At 37.6% G+C, this 19,641-nt stretch overlaps 4 protein-coding genes across 5 annotated transcripts; 2 read left to right on the forward strand and 2 right to left on the reverse strand.

Moving 5' to 3' along the window:
- LOC104725229 (pentatricopeptide repeat-containing protein At5g42310, mitochondrial-like) lies at positions 7,716-10,497 on the forward strand. Its single transcript, XM_010443855.2, has 4 exons — positions 7,716-9,637; positions 9,714-9,866; positions 9,954-10,025; positions 10,106-10,497. The coding sequence occupies exons 1-4, from the start codon at positions 7,832-7,834 to the stop codon at positions 10,217-10,219; spliced, it is 2,145 nt and encodes a 714-aa protein (XP_010442157.1). The 5' UTR covers positions 7,716-7,831; the 3' UTR covers positions 10,220-10,497.
- On the reverse strand, positions 10,486-13,513 carry LOC104725228 (metallocarboxypeptidase A-like protein MCYG_01475). Of its 2 annotated transcripts, XM_010443853.2 has the most exons (11): positions 13,117-13,511; positions 12,891-12,948; positions 12,703-12,813; positions 12,394-12,531; positions 12,216-12,285; positions 12,071-12,126; positions 11,846-11,971; positions 11,402-11,541; positions 11,212-11,284; positions 11,051-11,125; positions 10,486-10,956 (listed from the first exon to the last, which is right to left on the reverse strand). In XM_010443853.2, the coding sequence occupies exons 1-11, from the start codon at positions 13,239-13,241 to the stop codon at positions 10,648-10,650; spliced, it is 1,281 nt and encodes a 426-aa protein (XP_010442155.1). In that variant the 5' UTR covers positions 13,242-13,511; the 3' UTR covers positions 10,486-10,647. The 2 variants fall into 2 exon arrangements, with proteins under 2 accessions (XP_010442155.1, XP_010442156.1); XM_010443854.2 differs by lacking the exon at positions 12,703-12,813 and having other exon boundaries at positions 13,117-13,513.
- LOC104725230 lies at positions 15,263-16,285 on the forward strand. Its single transcript, XM_010443856.2, has 2 exons — positions 15,263-15,518; positions 15,619-16,285. The coding sequence occupies exons 1-2, from the start codon at positions 15,419-15,421 to the stop codon at positions 16,122-16,124; spliced, it is 606 nt and encodes a 201-aa protein (XP_010442158.1). The 5' UTR covers positions 15,263-15,418; the 3' UTR covers positions 16,125-16,285.
- Positions 16,755-19,625, reverse strand: LOC104725233 (U-box domain-containing protein 15-like). Its single transcript, XM_019232404.1, has 4 exons — positions 18,805-19,625; positions 18,597-18,713; positions 18,056-18,481; positions 16,755-17,961 (listed from the first exon to the last, which is right to left on the reverse strand). Exons 1-4 carry the CDS (start codon positions 19,270-19,272, stop codon positions 16,918-16,920), a joined length of 2,055 nt encoding a protein of 684 aa, XP_019087949.1. The 5' UTR covers positions 19,273-19,625; the 3' UTR covers positions 16,755-16,917.

A 19,641-nucleotide genomic window follows, 5' to 3' on the forward strand; every position in this document is an offset into this window, starting at 1 on the left:
AAACAAGAGAAAGTGCAGCGCGAATCAATCAAAAGAGGGTGCAAGAAAATAATGAATGGTGAAGGAGATAAAGCAATTCTATGCAAAGTGGCAAAAACCAGAGAGGTTCTATCAAACCGAACCTGGTAAACAAACGAATAAGTTAGACAAAGTTTGGAGGACGACCAAGGAGCTCGGGGATGGAGGCAAACGATGAAGATAAAGAAGTTTTTGGCAGGAACTAAGATCATTTGATCAATTCCAATGATTAAACCAATCAAGGACATAAAGGTTATAATATAAGAAGAGGGAGATCAAGCAAACCGAAGTAGAATTTATCGAACAAGGAAGGAGAAGCTAAAGTCATATGGAGTGCGAAGTTAAAGGAGCCAGAGAAGTTAAACCTATAGGAGTACAAAACTAAGAGTCGGAGAACGCAAAATAAATCGCGGGATGAAGGTACAAAAGAGAGAAGTCGGAGTGAACTGGATTATACAACAAAACCCAAGGAGTCTAGAACAAGCTAAAGGATGAGGAGGATCGAGACAAGAGTTAACGGTGTATACAAGCCGCGATACAGTAAGGAGCAATCCTAGTACCCGAAGAAATGAGAAATATGGTGAACCAAATGGATGCTGGAGATGAAGAAGCCTTCCAAAAGCGCTATCCAATGGCGCGAGAGGACCAAACACATGAAGGAGTAGATCAAAATTCCGGAAGATGGTAAAAGATCATTAACGGTGAAGAAAATAAGGAAGTTGGCAGCAAGTCAAGAAGACTCATAAAGACCAAGGAGAGGAGAAGAAGAGAATAGGATCAAATTTTCCAGGAGCATTAAAACGGATATAATAAAACAATGGTAATAACGGTGGTAGTAGGATGAAGACGAAGATGACAAGGAGCATCAGCACCAGATGAAGAGAAGGAGAAGACCTTAGAATTCGAGGACGAGTTCTTTTAAGGGGGGAGAATGTAATGACCCTCACTAAGGGTAAAAATCCAAAGTAAAATTTTGCAGATAAAGACCCGGAAAAGACTTAGAAAGAAGGAGAAGAGAAAAATAAGAAGAACGACCGGAAGAAGTCCGAAGGAAAAATTAACAAGTCGGATAATGGCCAATGACCAATGTCCAAGAGGCTAAAACCAATAAAGAGTCCTAAAGTAAGAAGAAGAAGAATGGCCAAGTCAAAAATCAAAAATAAGCCAAGGTACGATCAAGACTTTGTGTTCCGATCGAAAACCGGCATTTCCACGCAAAAATTACGTATGCGGGATGGAGACGGTACGGACAAGACGGACGTACGCGGGAAGAAGACGGTACGGACAGAAAAGACGCGGGGCATATGTTGTACGGACGCAAGACGGATGCGGTACATACGCAGTGCCGCTGACTCGACCAGACAGCGATCCGGAAATTCTGGGCGTTTGTGAGCGGACGCGAGAGAGATTCTCTCTCTTGATTCAACTAATCAAAATTCATGCAGCTTAAAGGAAGAAGACTGCCAAGTGTTAAAAAGTGAAGGGAGACATAATCATTCTTTTTCTTAAGGAATGTCCAATAGAAATTCATGCAAGAATAAAGTGGAGACAGAAAAAGATTCATTTGCCAAGTGTGGTGCCAAACGCCCGCCAAGTTTTGCACGCCCCTCAGCCAAGTGTTGCCAATTTCGCCAAGTGTGGCGCATGAAGATTCCTTCACGGCATTTGTCCGCCCAAGTAGAGAGAAGAGGAGACATTTGTCTTCCATGCAACTGCATGCAAACTCGCCCATCTCCCTATATATAGACGCCCACTCCTTCACATTTTACACCAAGAGGAGAGAAAGGGAGAGAAAGGAGAGAAAGAAGAGAGAAATAAAAATCACTAAATTATCTAAGTGTTGCTCTCTCAAGAGGAAGACGCCGGAGCTCTGGACACTGAGCAGACGTTGTTGACCACCAAGGGGACGTTGTCCAGACGCGAAGGGAGCGCTGTCTGATCCGCAGTGTAGTGAAGTCCGATTCAATATGCTGAATCACTGTGAGTCTGTGGTACTTTTGCTTGGGGTGCTGCATGAACTCTAGGGTTCATGTACGTACCTATTGCTTGCTGCATTTAAACTAGGATTCATGGTAGAATCAGTTAAGTGTTGCATGCTTAAATTGGTAGGATTCATGCTAGATTCATGTTATCACATAGAATTTATGCTAGGATCACCATGCATGTTGAGAATTGAAGATAAATGAACCTCATGTTTACATGATGAAATTATGTTTACTTGATGCATTTTTTAGCAATTTTGGCTTGCTTAAAATTTGGACCGTAGACTTGCATGCAAGATTAATTTGGTAGATTTTTATCTGCAATATATTTCTTGCATAAAAATCGGATAGTATGGTTGCATGCATGTAGAACAATCTAAGTTGCTTGAATTTTTATTCTTGTTGCTTGTTGATTTTTGCGTGAATTCCTTGCTTGATTTTCTTGCTTGAATTGCTTAATGTAGTACTAAATTCTTTGCGTTTTTAATAACCCTTTGAATTTGTAGTACTTATTTTTAGCTAGTCTCTTGAATTTTGTTTCTCCAGTCGTAGCTAGAATAGAGTGGTCGATCTTCTGTTCCAAGTGTAGAAAGTGTCTCGTGGGCCTTATCTCAAGCGGATACCCATGGGACAAGTCGGCGTCTTGTTTTTTGCGTAGGTTGAAGTGTCTAGGTTTATCGAGTCAATTCTTGATTGATCTAACCTTCTTTGCTTGCTTGCTTGTTTATTGCGTCCGCTATGTTTCGGCTTGCGTAGCTTTGATGCTTTGCTTGTTTCCTAGCTTGATGGGGTAGTCGGGGCGGGGAAAATAGAATGCATGTCTAAGAGAAAGGGGTACCCAGCTCACTGAGTAATCTTAAATTACTCATGATAAATATTTGTCTTGCAGGAAGCCTAGGTTGAGTCTAGAGCTGGAGCAAACATTAGGGTGCTGATAGGGATTTTTTATGTGTTTTTGTAAGACCCTATATTTTCTGACTATGTATTCTATGGAAGTATCCGACTATTTATGTCTATTACTTTGGTAACTTATTTCAATGTAATAAATTACTATAAGTAATATAATCGGGTTTCGGGGAAATATGACAAGTTGTACATGATACTTGGCCTTGTCCGGCCCAACACAATCCGCCAGGCGCCGCGAGGGTTGCAAAGCCTAAGCGAAACCTTGGCCTCGGGTGGAGTCGCGTCCAGGGAGGACTGGTCGGGAAGCTGCAGGTTTCATCCCTCGGCCGGACCACCCGGGTGCAGTTCCAACTGTGACATCCTGTGGCTGTCCTTGTCCTTGTTCGGGCCTAGGGCGGTTCGGGGGCGTTACAGCCATGCCCAATGATACTTCACCAAAATATATGCTTCTAGCCAAATTCTGGTCTCACCAATTGATTTTAGAGATTTCCCACCCACAGTAAATCCTGAGATAAATACTGCATTGACAAAAGACTTCACCAGTGAGGAAATTTATGCATCTTTATCTTCAATAGGAGACGACATGGCACCAGGACCAGACGGACTAACAGCTCGATTCTATAAACACTATTGGAATATCATTGGAGCAGACATTGTAACAGAGGTCAAGGAGTTTTTTGAAACATCCTACATGAAATTAGGTTTGAATCATACAAATATTTGCATGATACCAAAGATAACATATCATGTTAGCCTCACTGATTATAGACCAATAACTCTATGTAATGTGTTGTACAAAATAATATCCAAGTGTTTGGTAAACAGACTAAAAAAATCATCAAGACTCCATTGTCTCCAACACACAAGCAGCCTTTATACCATGTCGTTTAATAACAAATAATGTCTTGATAGCACATTAGGTTATGCACTCTTTAAAATTTCGAAAGAGAGTATCACAAAATTACATGGCAATCAAAACTGATGTCACCATGGCTTATGATCGAGTATAATGAAATTTCTTGGAAGTCTCATTGCGCTTGTTTGGATTTAATGATAATTGGATCTCATGGAGAATGGCTTATGTGTGATTCGTTAGCTACTCTGTCTTGGTTAATGGCTCACCTCATGGTATGGTCATTCTAGAAAGAGGAATAAGACAGGGAGACCCTCTCTCCCCTTATCTCTTTATACTTTGTGCAGATATAATGAGCCACCTAATCCGAACTAGAGTTCAATGTGGAGACATCAAAGGCTTTAAAGTTGGAAATGTGGTTCCTGCAATTAGCCAACTGCAGTTTGCAGATGATTGACTTTTCTTTTGCCAAGCCAATGCTAGAAAATGCAAAGCAATAAAAGAGGCTTTCGATGTCTATGAATACTACTTTGGCCAGAAGATTAACAAAAGCAAGTCAGTGATAACTTTTGGATCACATATACATGGTTCGACTCAGGCTCACCTCAAACAAATCCTAGATATCCCAAATCAAGGCGGTGGAGGGAAATATATTGGGTTACCATAACAATTTGGTCGAAAAAAATCAGATATGTTCAGCTATATAGTAGACAAAGTGAGACAACAAGCATCTTCCTGGAGCACTAAAAGACTGTCTCAAGCCGGCAAGGAAATAATGCTAAAATCGGTTACTTTAGCAATGCATGTATACTCTATGTCATGCTTTAAACTACTGATTGGTATTGTATCAGAGATAGACTCAGTACTCCAAAAATTCTGGTGGAAAAAAACAATAGTGAAAGAGGAATTCTATGGATTGCTTGGCAATGACTCCAATGTTCAAGAATAGAAGGGGGACTAGGTTTTAAAAATTTGTCAAAATTTAATGATGCCCTCCTAGCAAAACAAGCTAGGAGACTAATACAATTTTCAGATTCTCTTTTTGTAAGAATCATGAAAGCAATATATTACCGAGATGATCATATTCTTGATGCCAAAACAAGATCAAACCAATCGTATGGATGGGCGTCAATAATAGAAGGTCTCCAAATCATAAAACAGGGCTCAAGATACCTTATAGCTGATGGAGCCTCCATTCGTGTGAACATAGAAAATGTCATTCCTACGTACCACTCCACCACAGCCTATTCATAGTAACTCCAATGATGGAAACTTCTTGGTTAAAGATCTCATATCAACCTCAGGAGCACATCGTTTTTGGAATGATGACAAACTGACAACTTAAATCCAACATGATTAGCATGATCGTATTAAGACTTTGTACCTATGTAACGCCCCGACTGCCACCTCTTAGTGGATCCCATCTCCAATCCCAGTCCATGGGCCCACTTTCTTTAATGGGCCTCATGTCCTCTCACTAGGCCCATGAGTCCATCTATATTAGACGGTCGGTTTGCTACGTCCGGAAGATTTTAAAGAATTGTTACCGTCCCTAAAAATTACCACATGAACTTTCCCTGTGTTTTGTCCTCACTCACATAGTTCCGACAATCACTTCCCGGAAGGTCATCCATCCTCAGACTACTCCAGCTCAAGCACGTTTAACTCTAGAGTTCTCTCAAGACTCTTGACCCAAAAGATAAGTACACTTTGATGACATAGGTGGCCAAATCAATTCTTTTAAACCTCTTCGCAAGTCTCTGAAACTGGGGTGTCACAATTCACCCCCACTAACATATCACAATGTCCTCGGTGCGCACCAAGACTGTCACCCCCGACGGTGTGAGCACACTCGACTCCACAGTCGCTCTGATACCACTTGTATCGCCCTGACTGCCACTTCTTAGTGGGCCCATGTCCAGTCCCAGTCCATGGGCCCACTTTCCTTAATGGGCCTCACGTCCTCTCACTACGTCCGTGAGCCCATCTATATCCGACGGTCGGTTTGCTATGTCCGGTAGATTTTAAAGACTTGTTACCATCCCTACAAATTACCACATGATCTTTCCATGTGTTTTGTCCTCACTCGCACAGTTCCGATAATCACTTCCCGGAAGGTCACCCATCATGAGACTACTCTAGCACAAGCACGCTTAACTCTAGAGTTCTCTCAGGACCCTTGACCGAAAAGATAAGTGCACTTTGATGACATAGGTACCAAATCAATTCTTTTAAACCTCTCCGCAAGTCTCTGAAACCGGGGTGTCAGAACCTACCAATAGTTCCCAAACCAGATAGAGTGGTTTGGCATTACTCTAGTTGAGGAGAGTATACTGTGCGATCTGGTTACTGGTTAAGTATGCACAATCAGGAAATGCATTTGGTACAACCACCAATCCCTCATGGTTCTGTTACTCTCAAAAACAGAATTTGGAAACTAAAAATTCTTCCAAAAATAAAACATTTCTTTTGGCGGATGTTATCAAAAGCATTACCAACAATAACAAGGTTTAATACACGCGGAAAAAACCTTGACCCTATGTGTCCCCGATGTTTCCAATCTGATGAAACAATAGAACACATTCTCTTCTATTGTACGCATGCAAGACAAACATGGGAACTTGAAAATATTCCAATGGAGATTCTGTTAGACATGAATTACGATTGCGAATCCATACTCACTGCATTTTTAGATATGGATTATACAGATGAAGTCAATGCAAAAACTCAATTTCTACCTCTTTGGTTACTATGACATTTATGGAAGTTAAGAAACAAGTTTATTTTTGATAGTATCACTGATCAACCAAGGATATTAGTTCAACGAGCTCAAAATGATGTTCAGGACTGGCTTTTCCACAATACATCAAACACATCACCTCCTACAAACCAAGTCCAGGATTAAATCAAATGGAGAAGACCAATGATAACTCTGTATAAATGTAACTATGATCCGGCTTTTGATCAACATACTAACCAAGTCATCAAAGGCTGGATCATAAGAAATGGAGATGGTATATCAAAAGGATAGGGATCCATAAAGCTAGGAACAACAACAGCTCCTCTCGAAGCGGAAGCAAAAGCTCTTTTGTCTGCTATGCAATATTCATGGATCAAAGGTTTCACATCAATTTGTTTTGAAAGGATTGTCAATTACTTTCCAAAATACTCAACAATCAACACCTTGAAATCTCAATTGACGTAATTATTCAGGACATTAGATTATGGGCTACACGCTTCAATAATGTTGTTTTTAGTTTTACTAAAAGATGTGGTAACGAAGTTGCACATCTCCTTGCAAAACATGGTTGCCTTCATTGTAATTTTTACTGTGACATTTCATGTGCTCCTATTTGGCTTCACAAACAATTGTACCTGGATTACCAAAATTCATTAATAGAATTTCTTTTCGATAAAAAAATTAATAATAAAAAAATAAAACCCAAAAAAATACTTAATTTTTTTTATTTGACAGAAAAACACATATACTAATTTATTACTGATATATATAAATTTATTACTGATATAAATACATATATTAATTTATTACTGATAGAAAATTAGGGATTAACTTAATTAACTATGTTTTTTTAATTGAGAAATTGAAAATGGAACTAATCTAATTGTATAGATATTTGTTTTTGAATATGATTAGAAACTCGATTATCTTGAATGATTTAACATTAAAATGAATCATTCGAAAAAAAGAGTTTTTAAGAGAATTTAAAAATTAACCATTTTTTTTTTGCCAACAAAATAACCATTTTCTAATAGCATATTAAAAAAAAGCCTCTACTTAAAAGAAATTTGATAGTTACAAAAAAATATGTTTCGGGCTAAAAAAAAGTTAAGAGAAAAAATTAAAAATTTTGAGAATGACGGAAAAGAAAAATTAGAGACGGGAGAAAGACATGGACAGTAGCAGATGATACGATAGGACACAACACAACACATCCACTTTACTCGCAACCACAAAAAACGATAAAACCCAACAACAACAAAAAAAAAGAAAAACTTCTTCACTGCTCACGACACGCCATTGAACAAGAGGAAGAAGAAGAAGAAGAAGACTATGCTTCTCTTGCAACCTCCTCCACTGGTCTCATCTCGATTTCACCCTCTCCACTTCCTCACTCACCACCACCACCACCACCACCATCACCGCGTCTCCCAACCGCCAATCTCAGCCTTCTCTGCAACCGCCTCTGTTTCTTCACCATCATCTTCTTCTTCTTCTTCTTCTTCTTCTTCTTCTTACTTCTCTTCATGGAATGGTTTAGATACAAATGAAGAATCCGATGACGAATTCACCTCCGAGGTTCACCGTCGCTACGACTTCTCTCCGCTTCTAAAATTCCTATCCAGATTCGGACCAGTCGAGTTAGTTTTGGATTCGGAATCCAAATCAGAAACATCGCCAGAATCGCTCGAACCGGTGGAGTTCGAGCTCGCCGAGTCATACAGAGCTGTACCAGCACCATACTGGCACTCGTTGATTAAATCTTTATCCTTATCGACGTCATCTCTCGGTTTAGCTTACGCAGTCGTCTCATGGCTACAAAAACATAACCTCTGTTTCTCCTATGAGCTTCTCTACTCAATTCTCATCCACGCGCTTGGCCGTTCCGACAAGCTTTACGAGGCGTTTCTTCTTTCTCAGAAACAAACCTTAACACCTCTGACATACAATGCCTTGATTGGTGCTTGTGCTCGGAACAATGATATCGAAAAGGCTCTTAATTTGATCTCTAGGATGCGTCAAGATGGTTACCAATCCGATTTTGTCAACTATAGTTTAGTGATTCAGTCCTTGACGCGCAGCAACAAGATTGATTCAGTTATGTTGCAGAGGTTGTATAAAGAGATTGAAAGAGATAAGCTTGAGCTTGATGTGCAGCTTGTTAATGATATTATCATGGGTTTTGCTAAATCTGGTGACCCTTCTCGGGCTTTGCAGCTTCTTGGTATGGCTCAAGCCACCGGGTTGAGCGCCAAAACTGCTACTCTTGTCTCGATTATTTCGGCGTTGGCGAATTCCGGAAGGACTCTGGAGGCTGAAGCTTTGTTTGAGGAGCTGAGACAGAGCGGGATAAAACCAAGAACCAAAGCTTACAATGCGTTGCTTAAAGGGTATGTGAAGACAGGTCCTTTGAAAGATGCAGAGTCGATGGTTTCGGAGATGGAGAAGAGAGGTGTTTCGCCTGATGAACATACCTATAGTCTCCTCATTGATGCATATGTGAATGCAGGTAGATGGGAAAGCGCGAGAATTGTATTGAAAGAGATGGAAGCTGGTGATGTACAGCCTAACTCTTTTGTTTTCAGCAGACTCTTAGCAGGTTACCGCGATAGAGGCGAGTGGCAGAAGACATTTCAAGTTCTCAAGGAGATGAAGAGCATCGGTGTTAAACCCGATAGACAGTTTTACAACGTGGTTATTGATACCTTTGGGAAGTTTAACTGTCTTGATCATGCAATGACGACTTTTGATAGAATGTTAAGTGAAGGGATTGAACCCGATAGAGTGACTTGGAACTCGCTTATCGATTGCCATTGTAAGCATGGAAGGCACATAGTAGCAGAAGAGATGTTTGAGTCAATGGAGAGGCGAGGGTGCTTTCCTTGTGCTACGACTTATAACATCATGATCAATAGTTATGGAGATCAAGAAAGATGGGATGACATGAAAAGATTGTTGGGAAAGATGAAGAGCCAAGGGATACTGCCTAACGTTGTGACACACACAACACTCGTTGACGTTTATGGCAAATCGGGGAGGTTTAATGATGCGATAGAGTGCTTGGAAGAGATGAAGTCAGTTGGGCTGAAACCATCATCAACCATGTACAACGCCCTCATCAATGCCTATGCACAAAGGGTATTAAGACTCGTGTCCACGAGATATCCAGTAAGAGGATCATCTTTTGATACCTAATAATTTCTTTATGTGCCAGGGTTTATCGGAGCTAGCTGTGAATGCATTTAGAGTGATGACATCAGATGGATTAAAGCCGAGTTTATTGGCTCTCAATTCCCTCATCAATGCCTTCGGTGAGGATAGAAGAGATGCTGAAGCCTTTGCCGTGTTGCAGTACATGAAAGAAAACGTAACTAACTTCTCTTGGCTAAAACCTTTTGAACCCATCTTAATGAACTACTTACTGACCAACCTATCTCTCACAAAACAATTGCAGGGGGTAAAACCGGACGTGGTCACATACACAACACTCATGAAAGCTCTCATTCGTGTTGATAAGTTCCAGAAGGTGTGAATCTTTGATTTTGGTTGATAGGGGAATATACCCATAAGTAGGATTTGACATTTCAAGATTTGATGATTTTACAGGTTCCGGGTGTTTACGAAGAGATGATCATGTCAGGCTGCAAACCAGATAGAAAAGCTAGATCCATGTTACGGTCAGCTCTAAGATACATGAAGCAGACGTTAAAAGCCTCATAGAAACATAAGGGAACAATGCTAAGGTTTTATCTTGAGCTCAAGTGATCAATTTATCTCGAGCTTCTGAACATATCTCACGAGATGAGGACAGAGATGTAACGACACAGACCACACATATCACACGAGGAAGTCTTTGATACAAATCCTCACATTTCTCTGTCTATGTAAAGATTCAACCTGTACAAATATATAACTGTTGTTGACCATATTTGGATACGGCTACTGTCTGTACTTCAAAGATCATGTAGGAAGTAATACGTTGGAAATTCTAAACCAAAGCTTCTTTACTTAAGAATCAATCTCAAATCCAAAGAATTATGTTCGTCTTTCATGAGACACAACATTCCTAACTGAGGAATACAAGTTTTGCAACCAAAAAAATTACTAACTTACAAGGGTTAATTAAATGAGAGCTTCCTCCAAATGTTTTATGGCATGACATTGACAGGTATGGAGTTTCTACTATACTTGCTTTTAGCAATCCTGGAACAGAACATGAATATCAGAAGTACCGAGGACAACATGAAGAGCCTGAAGTATGTTTTGATCTCCTGCATTCCGACATCGATGACTTCCATGTTTTTCCCATATCTGTTCTTCCTTTCCACCAAGTAGCCGTCCAAATACTCGTCTATAGACACCCATTTATCTGCAGCCTTGGAACTGTTTCCGTCTAAGTGGAGCGGTCCCAGTTGGAATATTGTGAAGAATGCAGCAGACCAGTCATTGAGAACTCTCTGAGTAACAACAGCAAGCAAAGTTGTGAGTTTTCTTGAGAAATTGATCTCTATAGATCAATACTGAGAATAATCATACAATTCAAAACAGTACCTTAAAATTGGGTAGATCAACCGGGTTAAACATTTTAAAGCAATCTCTTGAAGCGGTCTGGTTATCCCCATAGATCTGGCAGTGAAAGAAATAATTATCAAAATATGCGACACATGTTTTCATGAGAGTGTCAGAGCGTAGATAGCTTCCGTCGCACAAACCTCAAAGGTGAATGCCATTGGTGCCTTTACAACATCATAGATATAATCTGTAGCTGTACCATGTGCCAGGTACCTAAAGTCCAGAAAACAGTTTAAATAGCGTGCTTAAGGTTTAACTTTCAGGAGTAAACGATGTAGCATTGAAGTTTCTGAAAATATTTCATAAAAAGTCTTGAGGAAAGAGACAAACCCTACAGAGCCACCACCAGACCCAATCATGCAGCGGTTTTGACAATGAAATTTATTCAATTTTTCAAGTAAGGTCCTCATCTTCTGCGTCGGCAATCCTTCTGGGGTTATGTTTTTGTGGTCATAAGGCATAAAGAGAGCCTGAAAACATATGGAATCAGATCAAAACCGCTACAAAGAGAGCCTCAAAACATAACAAAGACCAGAACAAGATTTGGTTGTTATAAAATTTACAAAATGTGAACAAAAGCATGAGAATCAGAACCAAACTTCTCAACAAATACATAATAACGAACAGATCAAGATTATCTTGTTATACAATTTACGGAATGTGAAAATTCAAGCAATCCATCATTCACTCATAAATTCCAACGGAAGTTTTGACCTTTATTCCCATGCTAAAAAAGTTGGAATGTATAGCTAAATTGCAGAAGAGAAACATCACCTCCATTCCAGAATGCACGTTTATCCATATGTGAGGATCAAATGATATAGCTAGCTTCCGCATTATTTGAGCTTCAGGCTCACTAAACGGACCAGTTCCTGGATTCTCTTCAGATGGATCATAATCCTGGAAAATTCCAAAAACAAACAAAAAGGACCAAGTACCGTTACAAATTAACAAAGGATCTTCAAGGAGATAAAAATGTGCACTAAAAGGAATCAGTACCTTTTCTTTCTTGCCCCAGTCAACACCCCAATTTCTGTTCAGGTCAACTCCTCTTCCTGTGATTTACGGATATGATCAAAGATGAAATGCTAAACAAAACGCATTAATAACTAACCATGTATTGGAGAGACAAAAAGATAGTAACCATTTCTGCGTTCACAAAGATCTCCAGATTCAACACGTTTGCGACCATTCGGGTTTTCTATAGGAACCATCTGACCCAAAAAAAAAAAAAAAAACAGTAGCATCTTGTGTATAAGTGAATTTCTCAAATACCACAAAGATGAAAATGAGTCTGCACGGATCATCTAACACACACTCACCTTTACGACTAGCTTGTCAAGGGTGCTGTTAAGGGCTGCTCCGTTCTTCTTTGGTAAGAACTGTTCTTCGCTCAAAATTGACAAAATACGAAAAGCAAGTTCAGAGGTGATAAGCTCTCTCCCATGCTGCCCAAAAGTCTGGAAGAAAAGGAATCATCTGTCAAAAACACACATGTATTACCCAAAAATTATGAAGAAACTTCACCTATATAATAAGTATTTTCATGTTAAACCAACAACTGACTTCATAAAAGTAACAGTACAGTCTTAACTGAATAGCTTGGACAGGGATACAAAAAGGCAACTTACAAGAAGGATCCTAAAGTTTGACCTGTCATCGCTATCTCTACCACCACGACAATAAGTAACCACGTTAACCTCTGCATTGTAGCCTTTGTTCCCCGATTTAATCATCTCAATCTATGAAACAAAATATTTACTCAAAAAATGTACTGAAAAAACAACAGAGAGTAAAAATAGAAGACAATGGCACTAACCGAGAGCTTATCTGGATGTCGATGTACCAACGAATTTATCTGCTCCATTAAATCATCACTGCAAGTCGGACATAGAGGCAAAACTTATCATCTCCTAAACTCTCCTTTAGCCAAAAGGTTCTCACTTTACCAAATGGGCAAAGACCCTTTTCATTCTAATTAGTAACTAATAGTTGAAGAGGCAAAACTAACTCTATCGAGAGACGAAAATACTTCAAAAATTCACCTGGAGTGGTAGAGATCCCAGTTGATGGGAGTAACATAAGACGAGTCAGAAGGATTAGTTTCGCCGAAAACGAGTAACAACAATGGTGGGAGAAAGATCGCGTAATGAATTAGCCGCCGACGCATGGCCGCTGCTTTGAGAGAGAGGAAGGGACGAGAGAGATGGGAAGAAACGTATCTCTTCTTTAAGATTTGTTGAAGCTTCGTAGGGTTTGTTTGATGTCATATCTCATATCTTCTTCTTCAGTGGAATCGAACAAAAACACTAAGAAACAGAGAAGTAGATCTAAAGGAGTTTTATGACAACAGAAAAAAAGATCTAAAGGAGTTTTGAGTCTGAGGTTGGCCAGATCGGGCTTGTATCTTCCGTCTTTGTCTTTATTTTTTTATCTACTTTTCTTTGCTATATCATCAAAATGATCTAAGCAACTTAATAAAAAAATAACAAATTAATAAATACTATAACTAAATAAGAAAAATAACAAATATTCGAAACTAACATAATACTTTTTTTTTATTGAAATCATCCTGTAAAATATGATCGTAATAATATTATATATTAATAATTAAATAAATTACATATATATATATATATGTTAATATAATAATGTATGATTTAAAATTTTGATTTTTTTTATAAAGCTTATATCTATAAAACAATTGTTATGTTTTATTTTCAATAGATGATATAAAATACTCTATAACATATCATAAAAATAGCTAATTTTAAAAAAAAATCTATATATGCATCATTTTTATTTAATAGTTTTATAAGTTATAAAATACGACAACTGATATTATTATTCATAAATTTGAATTTTTGTATGACATATATATAAGTGAATTTGTTTGTAGTATTTATAATTTATTTGTCAATAATGTTTTTTAAATATTACTAATTCAATTCTAAAATTATAAAATTTATAACATCCAAACTCTAATCTTATTTTGCTAAAATTATCTCAATTCATAATTTTTAATAATTTAAAAAATTAAAATATATATCTATAAATAATAATTATTAATTTATATTATAGAATAATAAATATTAATTTGCAGATAAATTAATGTCACTATAAATTAATAAAATGACATAGTCTCGACAATATTAATTTGTAGAGGTTTTCTTGTATAAGAGAATAGACTACTTTATTAGATATAAAGATTACAATATCTTATTATATATAGAGGTTAAAAAGGGAACCTAAGTTTAATTTAATAACAATTAAATCTTTAATTTACATATCTCTTACACATCTCTTCAAGATGGAGGGAGCTCTAATCTTATTTGTATATCTCTTACACTCGCCCTCAAATGTTTTAAGGAGATTTTTTTCTCATAATTAATTTAATATTTACATGGTTAAGAATTCATGTGAAAGTTCAACCACTAGGGTGATTATCAAAAACACTATATTGGATCAGATTGTGGTAATTGACCGCAATGGTTGTGTCACGATGACTCTCTATACATGCTAATTTTTCTATTGGTTGGTCAAAATAGATTTTGAAAAAGAACCAAATAACATAATAGTTAATGTAATATTTTTTTCTTTGGGTTGTTTGCCATGAACAAAAGTAGCCTATCAGGTTGAGTATCTCCAATTTAGAATCTCTCAAAAATATCATTTATAGTCATTAATTTGTATCAAATTACACATTTAATATCAAAATTTGACTATGTGACCAATTAAAAAATTTGACCAGTTCAAAATTTAGTAAGTGAATTTTTTTCAATTTAAAAGAAAACAGATCAAATTATACAAAGATATTATTAGTCAACCAAAATCAACATAATTTTAATTTGACTTACTTTTAAAGTAATATTTTCAGTGAAGAATCCGAGCTGTGTTGGCAAAAAATAAAATTATTTAAATGGTAGTTTTTTTCCTATTGACTAATCATAATTCAAAAAAGTTTTATATCTAAAAATTAACAAAAAGTTATTTTCAGTTAACCTTTATAAAAAAATCCACGAATGCACTAGCTTGTCTTGTCCGAACAAGGTAAGTTATTTAATAAAAAAAAATGTTTTTTTTTCTGAATAAAGAATTATGTTCGAAAAACGGTTTTATATGGAAAAAAATCCTTCCATTTGAATCTAAACCAATCTTAGCCGTTAGATTAAAAAAAAATACAACCGTTAGAGCTACGAGCCGCTCCTCCTCTCATCATAAACCTTGAGAAAGAAAAAAATCTCATAAAAAAAGCTGTCAAAGATCTGTTTCTCTCTCTCTCTCTCTCTACTCTATATTCAGAATTTTGAAAATCTCTGGTAGGGTTTTTTTTTGTTTTTTTTAGCGATGTCGAGGATGAGATCTCTCCTGAAACCACCGCTTCCAAAATCTCCGATCCGTCTCCGATCACGTCAAGTCTTCCTCCACTCATCTCTCCAAACACCAGGTATGTATTATTCCATAATTAATTTCTCCGGTCTATTTTTCGATTCAATCTCCGAGAACTTTAGAACTGATTCGACTCCTTCTTCCCCTTCGAATTCTAGGTTCGCAGAAGCAGGGAAGGCGATTGAGTGATGTAGATCTAAAACCTAAACCCCAAATCGAATACTCATCAATCTCTAAAGAGATACATGCTTTAGCCAAGATGGTTAAGGACGAGTTTGTGGAAGCAGAAGAGGAACGCAAAAAGCCGAATCTGAAGAGCTTGGCTGCGAATTCGGTTCCGGTATTCGAGAGAGGGAGGTTTTACGAGGAGTATTCAGCTAAGAGGAACGAGCGATTGAGGAGGAAGAAGAAAGGAGAAGAAGCTGTTGTTGAAGGAACTCCTTATCATCTTGGTGTGAATCATGAGCCGATGACGAATAAGAGAAGAGGAACCTCGGCTAAGAAGAAGAATGTGGTGGTCTCTATGGGTGAGACTAGTGCTACGCCTAGGTATTCGTTGAGGAGTATGACTAAGGAGAATAGGAAGCCACCGCTTCCGGTTAATGTCGCTGTAAGTGCAATTAAGAGTGTCGTTACTACTACTCGCAGGGGTAGGAGAATCTGAAAGCCTCAGTGTTTGTTGTTGTTGTTGTTGTTGTTTCTTCTTTTGTGGATTTCGATTAGATCCAAAATGATATTTTTTTCTTTAGGGGGGATGTTTTTTTTGTTTTCTGGATTACTGATACATTCAGATAAGCTTTATTATCTACAGATGTTTTTTTTTTTTTTTTTGTACTCTCATCATCGAATGCTTTTTGAGTTATCTTACTTGGATAGCTTGCTTTCAATTGGGTTTTACTCATCATTATAGATTGATTGTGTTTGTGTCGAAATGGAACAGAATCTTATAGAATTAGCTAAAACACTCTTGCTTTGTCGTACAAGTAGTGAGTTATGTTAGTATCTTTCATGTCTAAACGTTGTTACTCAAGACAGGGGATAAAGGCTATTGTAATATTCATTGTCTTCAATAATATAATTTCGACATGTCTAAGAACGTGTAAGCTTAAGCGCTAGAAAAAGGTACAAGAAGCGCTCCCAAAGACTGTGATGTCTTTCAGGCTTGGAAAGGTTGATATGGAGGATCAGAGAGTGGTGTTTTGACTTTCTTATACAACTTTCCAACAATTACAATCAATTTTTTTTTTTTTTTTTTGGAGAATTTTGTGGAGCCTTTGAAGAGAAAGAGTTAGAATTTACAGAGAAAAATCAATAGTATAATACTAAAATCAAGAGCATATACAGATATACAACAAACATTGGATTGATACAAAATCAAATAACAATTTTGAAATGAGCAATTTACGTATCCTATAATTACAGACTTAGAGTACAAGATAGAAAAGTTTAGAACAAGTCTAAATTTGTTCAGATTTGCTTATGAGTTGTATAAGAGCATTTGCTTTCCTTTGAGCTCTATTTGTTCCGGAGGTTGTTATCTCTACAAGATATTCATAGACGCCGAACTGAAGCGCAGCGAGAATAAAAGATGAGTTGTTAGAGCCTAGCTCGAGCAGTACCGAGGTGGCACACTCTTTGTTCTTCGGGGTGCCTTGTCTGATGAATTCCACAAGAGTTTCGATGAATGAGAGTTGTCCAATGGCTTGACGTCCCTCGGGATGTGATGCAAGAAGCAATAGAATCGAAAGCGCTTCATCAATCATCCCTAAGTTTTTATCTTTCAAAAGGTTGAGCAAAGGTTGAACAATACCAGCATCAATGGCTCTCCCTTTATTAGCTGAATTAAGAGACAAGTTAAATAGTGCAGTGAGAGCATCTTTCTTCCCTCTTACTGTCCCATGCTGTAGTAAGTCAACCAAAGGCGGGATCCCATTTGATAATCCGATGGTTACTTTGTTCTCGTCAAGCATCGATAAACTAAACAAAGCTGCAGCAGAGTTCTCTCTTGCCTCTCTGTTTCCGTTTTCAAGGATTTCAATAATGTTTGGAATGGCTCCTTCGTTTGAGATAAGTTTCTTGTTGATCTCATCTATTGATAGATTCAGTAACGTTGTTACCGCGTTTTCTTGGATTCCAGAGTCAGGGTAAGAAAGGAGTTGAACTAGCAGAGGTATCGCTCCTGCATTGGCTATTAAAACTCTGTTCTCGGGGTTTTCTCTGGCCAGCAAACGCATCTGCTTTACGGATCTTCTTTGTTCTTCCAAATGGCTTGACGATAATGCTTCCACCAGCAAAGACACCTCATCTTTCTGCTCGTTTTCTGAGTGTGGAGATGTTTCTTTCTCTGGAATCTTGAAATTGTTCTTCTCACACCACTGCGTTATCAAGTTCTTCAAGGCAAAATTTGGTGCAAGAGAGAGATGATCTAGCTCCTGTCTAGTTTTCGGACAATTCTTATGCCCTGCGTCAAACCACTTCTGTATACTCTCCTTTTCATATGTCTACGAACACATGTATTGTTATGTTAGTTTCAAGCATGCACTTACGTTACCAAGAATCACATGATTCACATCCAAATATCATATCAATTAGTACCTGTCCAGTGGCGATGATAACCGGGTCTAACATTATTTCGAGTGTTATAGGACACAGAAACTCGTGAGGTAATATTAGAGACGTCGACTTAGTGAATGATTTATGGATGACTGGTTGGTAGAGAATGTCGGTAGCTTCAAGACCTTGAAGCTTCTTAAACTTGTTAAGAAGCTCAATGATATGCTGTTTTGTCTCTACACTTAACACTCCTTTCTCTTGGATTAAGCTTTGTATTGCTATGGTTTCTTTCTTCAAATCATCTATCGTTTGTAGCTCAAGCTTCTTCGCAAGCCTCTCGATAATAGCGCTATCTGAATTTCGAGGATCGGTTTTTGAGAATACCACCATCATGTCTACTGCTAGCTCTATGTCTTGTGTATCTGTTCTTCTTTTTGCTTTTTTCAGTTGTTTACACAATGAATCAATCTACCCAAACAAAAAAATAAAAAAAAATGACACATTTCAGAAACTACGCAAGGTATAATAATTTTGGGCCGAGACTCGTATCTCCCCTGAAAAGAGAATAAATTATATACTTTACCTCCTCTTTCACTTCATGAGAAATCACCAATTCGTTAAAAGGAGTTTTAACAAGAACACGATTCAGCTTTTCGTAAGTGGAATGAAATCGTGTCATCACTGATTCGCCATCCAATGCCTGTAATCATTATAACCACAAAAAAAACAATTAAAGGTTACGTAAGATACACTCAATCATATATAAATTATCACAAAAATGAGATTCTTACCAGAAAGATTTTGCTGCCATTGTTGCAAGTTTCTAATAATTTCTTAGCAACAAGAAACACTTTCCTCAAGCGGTTTACAAAATGCATGCAACTTGGCGATTCAAAACCTCGAATCTCCTCCAAAAACGGAACAAGAATCTTCAATCGTCTAACGAGATTAAAACATTCTTTCTGTTGTGTTCTTCGATACTCCTTAATCTGATCCAAAAACTCGATAACCGATAGGATCTCGCTCACCAATCCATCGCAATCATCATCATCCTTAACTTCTTCCTCATGAATCTCTACCACCGCATCCACAACCTCATCGTTGATCGCTTCTTCTTCTTCTTCTTCTTCTTCTTCTTCTTCTTCTTCTTCTTCTTCTTCTTCTTCTTCTTCTTCTTCTTCTTCTTCAGCAGTAACTTCTTCCTCAAGGTTCTCTGTATCTCCTGTGGCTTCTTCATCTGCATCCATCACAACGACCATTAGAGACTCTCTATCGCCTTTGCATTAATTCCAAAGATGTTGAAGGAGAAAGCGAACGTTAAGGAAATTGTAAGCTTAATTTTTGCTTGTTTCATTTTTTAGAGACAAAACGGAAAAAAAAAAAAAAAGATTTGTTTTTCTTTCTCACCCAATTTGTTTTTGAAAGAAGTCAGGATTTTTCGGGACAGGACATACATTCCTAAAAGAGTGCTTCTCCTGTGGATACCAAATATTTTCAATAACTAAAAAAAATTCCGTTCTTATAATTCGTCAACGTTTAACGATCACCATTTTTCTTGAAACATGTAATATTATACCAACGGATTTTTTCATGTAAGAATTCGATATTTTTTTTTTTTTTGGTAACAT

Source organism: Camelina sativa, chromosome 11 (genome assembly GCF_000633955.1).
Source record: "Camelina sativa cultivar DH55 chromosome 11, Cs, whole genome shotgun sequence".
NCBI lineage: Eukaryota > Viridiplantae > Streptophyta > Magnoliopsida > Brassicales > Brassicaceae > Camelina > Camelina sativa.

Bases quoted from the DNA above. Each gene is read 5' to 3' on its own strand.
- LOC104725229 (XM_010443855.2), top strand. From the start codon at position 7,832: ATGCTTCTCTTGCAACCTCCTCCACTGGTCTCATCTCGATTTCACCCT. The intron at 9,638-9,713 runs GTATTAAGACTC...TTTATGTGCCAG, and splicing joins TCAATGCCTATGCACAAAGG to GGTTTATCGGAGCTAGCTGT. The intron at 9,867-9,953 runs GTAACTAACTTC...AAACAATTGCAG, and splicing joins TGCAGTACATGAAAGAAAAC to GGGGTAAAACCGGACGTGGT.
- LOC104725228 (XM_010443853.2), bottom strand. From the start codon at position 13,241: ATGCGTCGGCGGCTAATTCATTACGCGATCTTTCTCCCACCATTGTTG. The intron at 12,532-12,702 runs GTAAGTTGCCTT...CTTTTCTTCCAG, and splicing joins CAAACTTTAGGATCCTTCTT to ACTTTTGGGCAGCATGGGAG. The intron at 11,542-11,845 runs GTGATGTTTCTC...ATATGTTTTCAG, and splicing joins ACGTGCATTCTGGAATGGAG to GCTCTCTTTATGCCTTATGA.
- LOC104725233 (XM_019232404.1), bottom strand. From the start codon at position 19,272: ATGGTCGTTGTGATGGATGCAGATGAAGAAGCCACAGGAGATACAGAG. The intron at 18,714-18,804 runs GTAAGAATCTCA...TAATGATTACAG, and splicing joins ATGGCAGCAAAATCTTTCTG to GCATTGGATGGCGAATCAGT. The intron at 17,962-18,055 runs GTACTAATTGAT...ATGTGTTCGTAG, and splicing joins TTATCATCGCCACTGGACAG to ACATATGAAAAGGAGAGTAT.
- LOC104725230 (XM_010443856.2), top strand. From the start codon at position 15,419: ATGTCGAGGATGAGATCTCTCCTGAAACCACCGCTTCCAAAATCTCCG. The intron at 15,519-15,618 runs GTATGTATTATT...TTCGAATTCTAG, and splicing joins CTCATCTCTCCAAACACCAG to GTTCGCAGAAGCAGGGAAGG.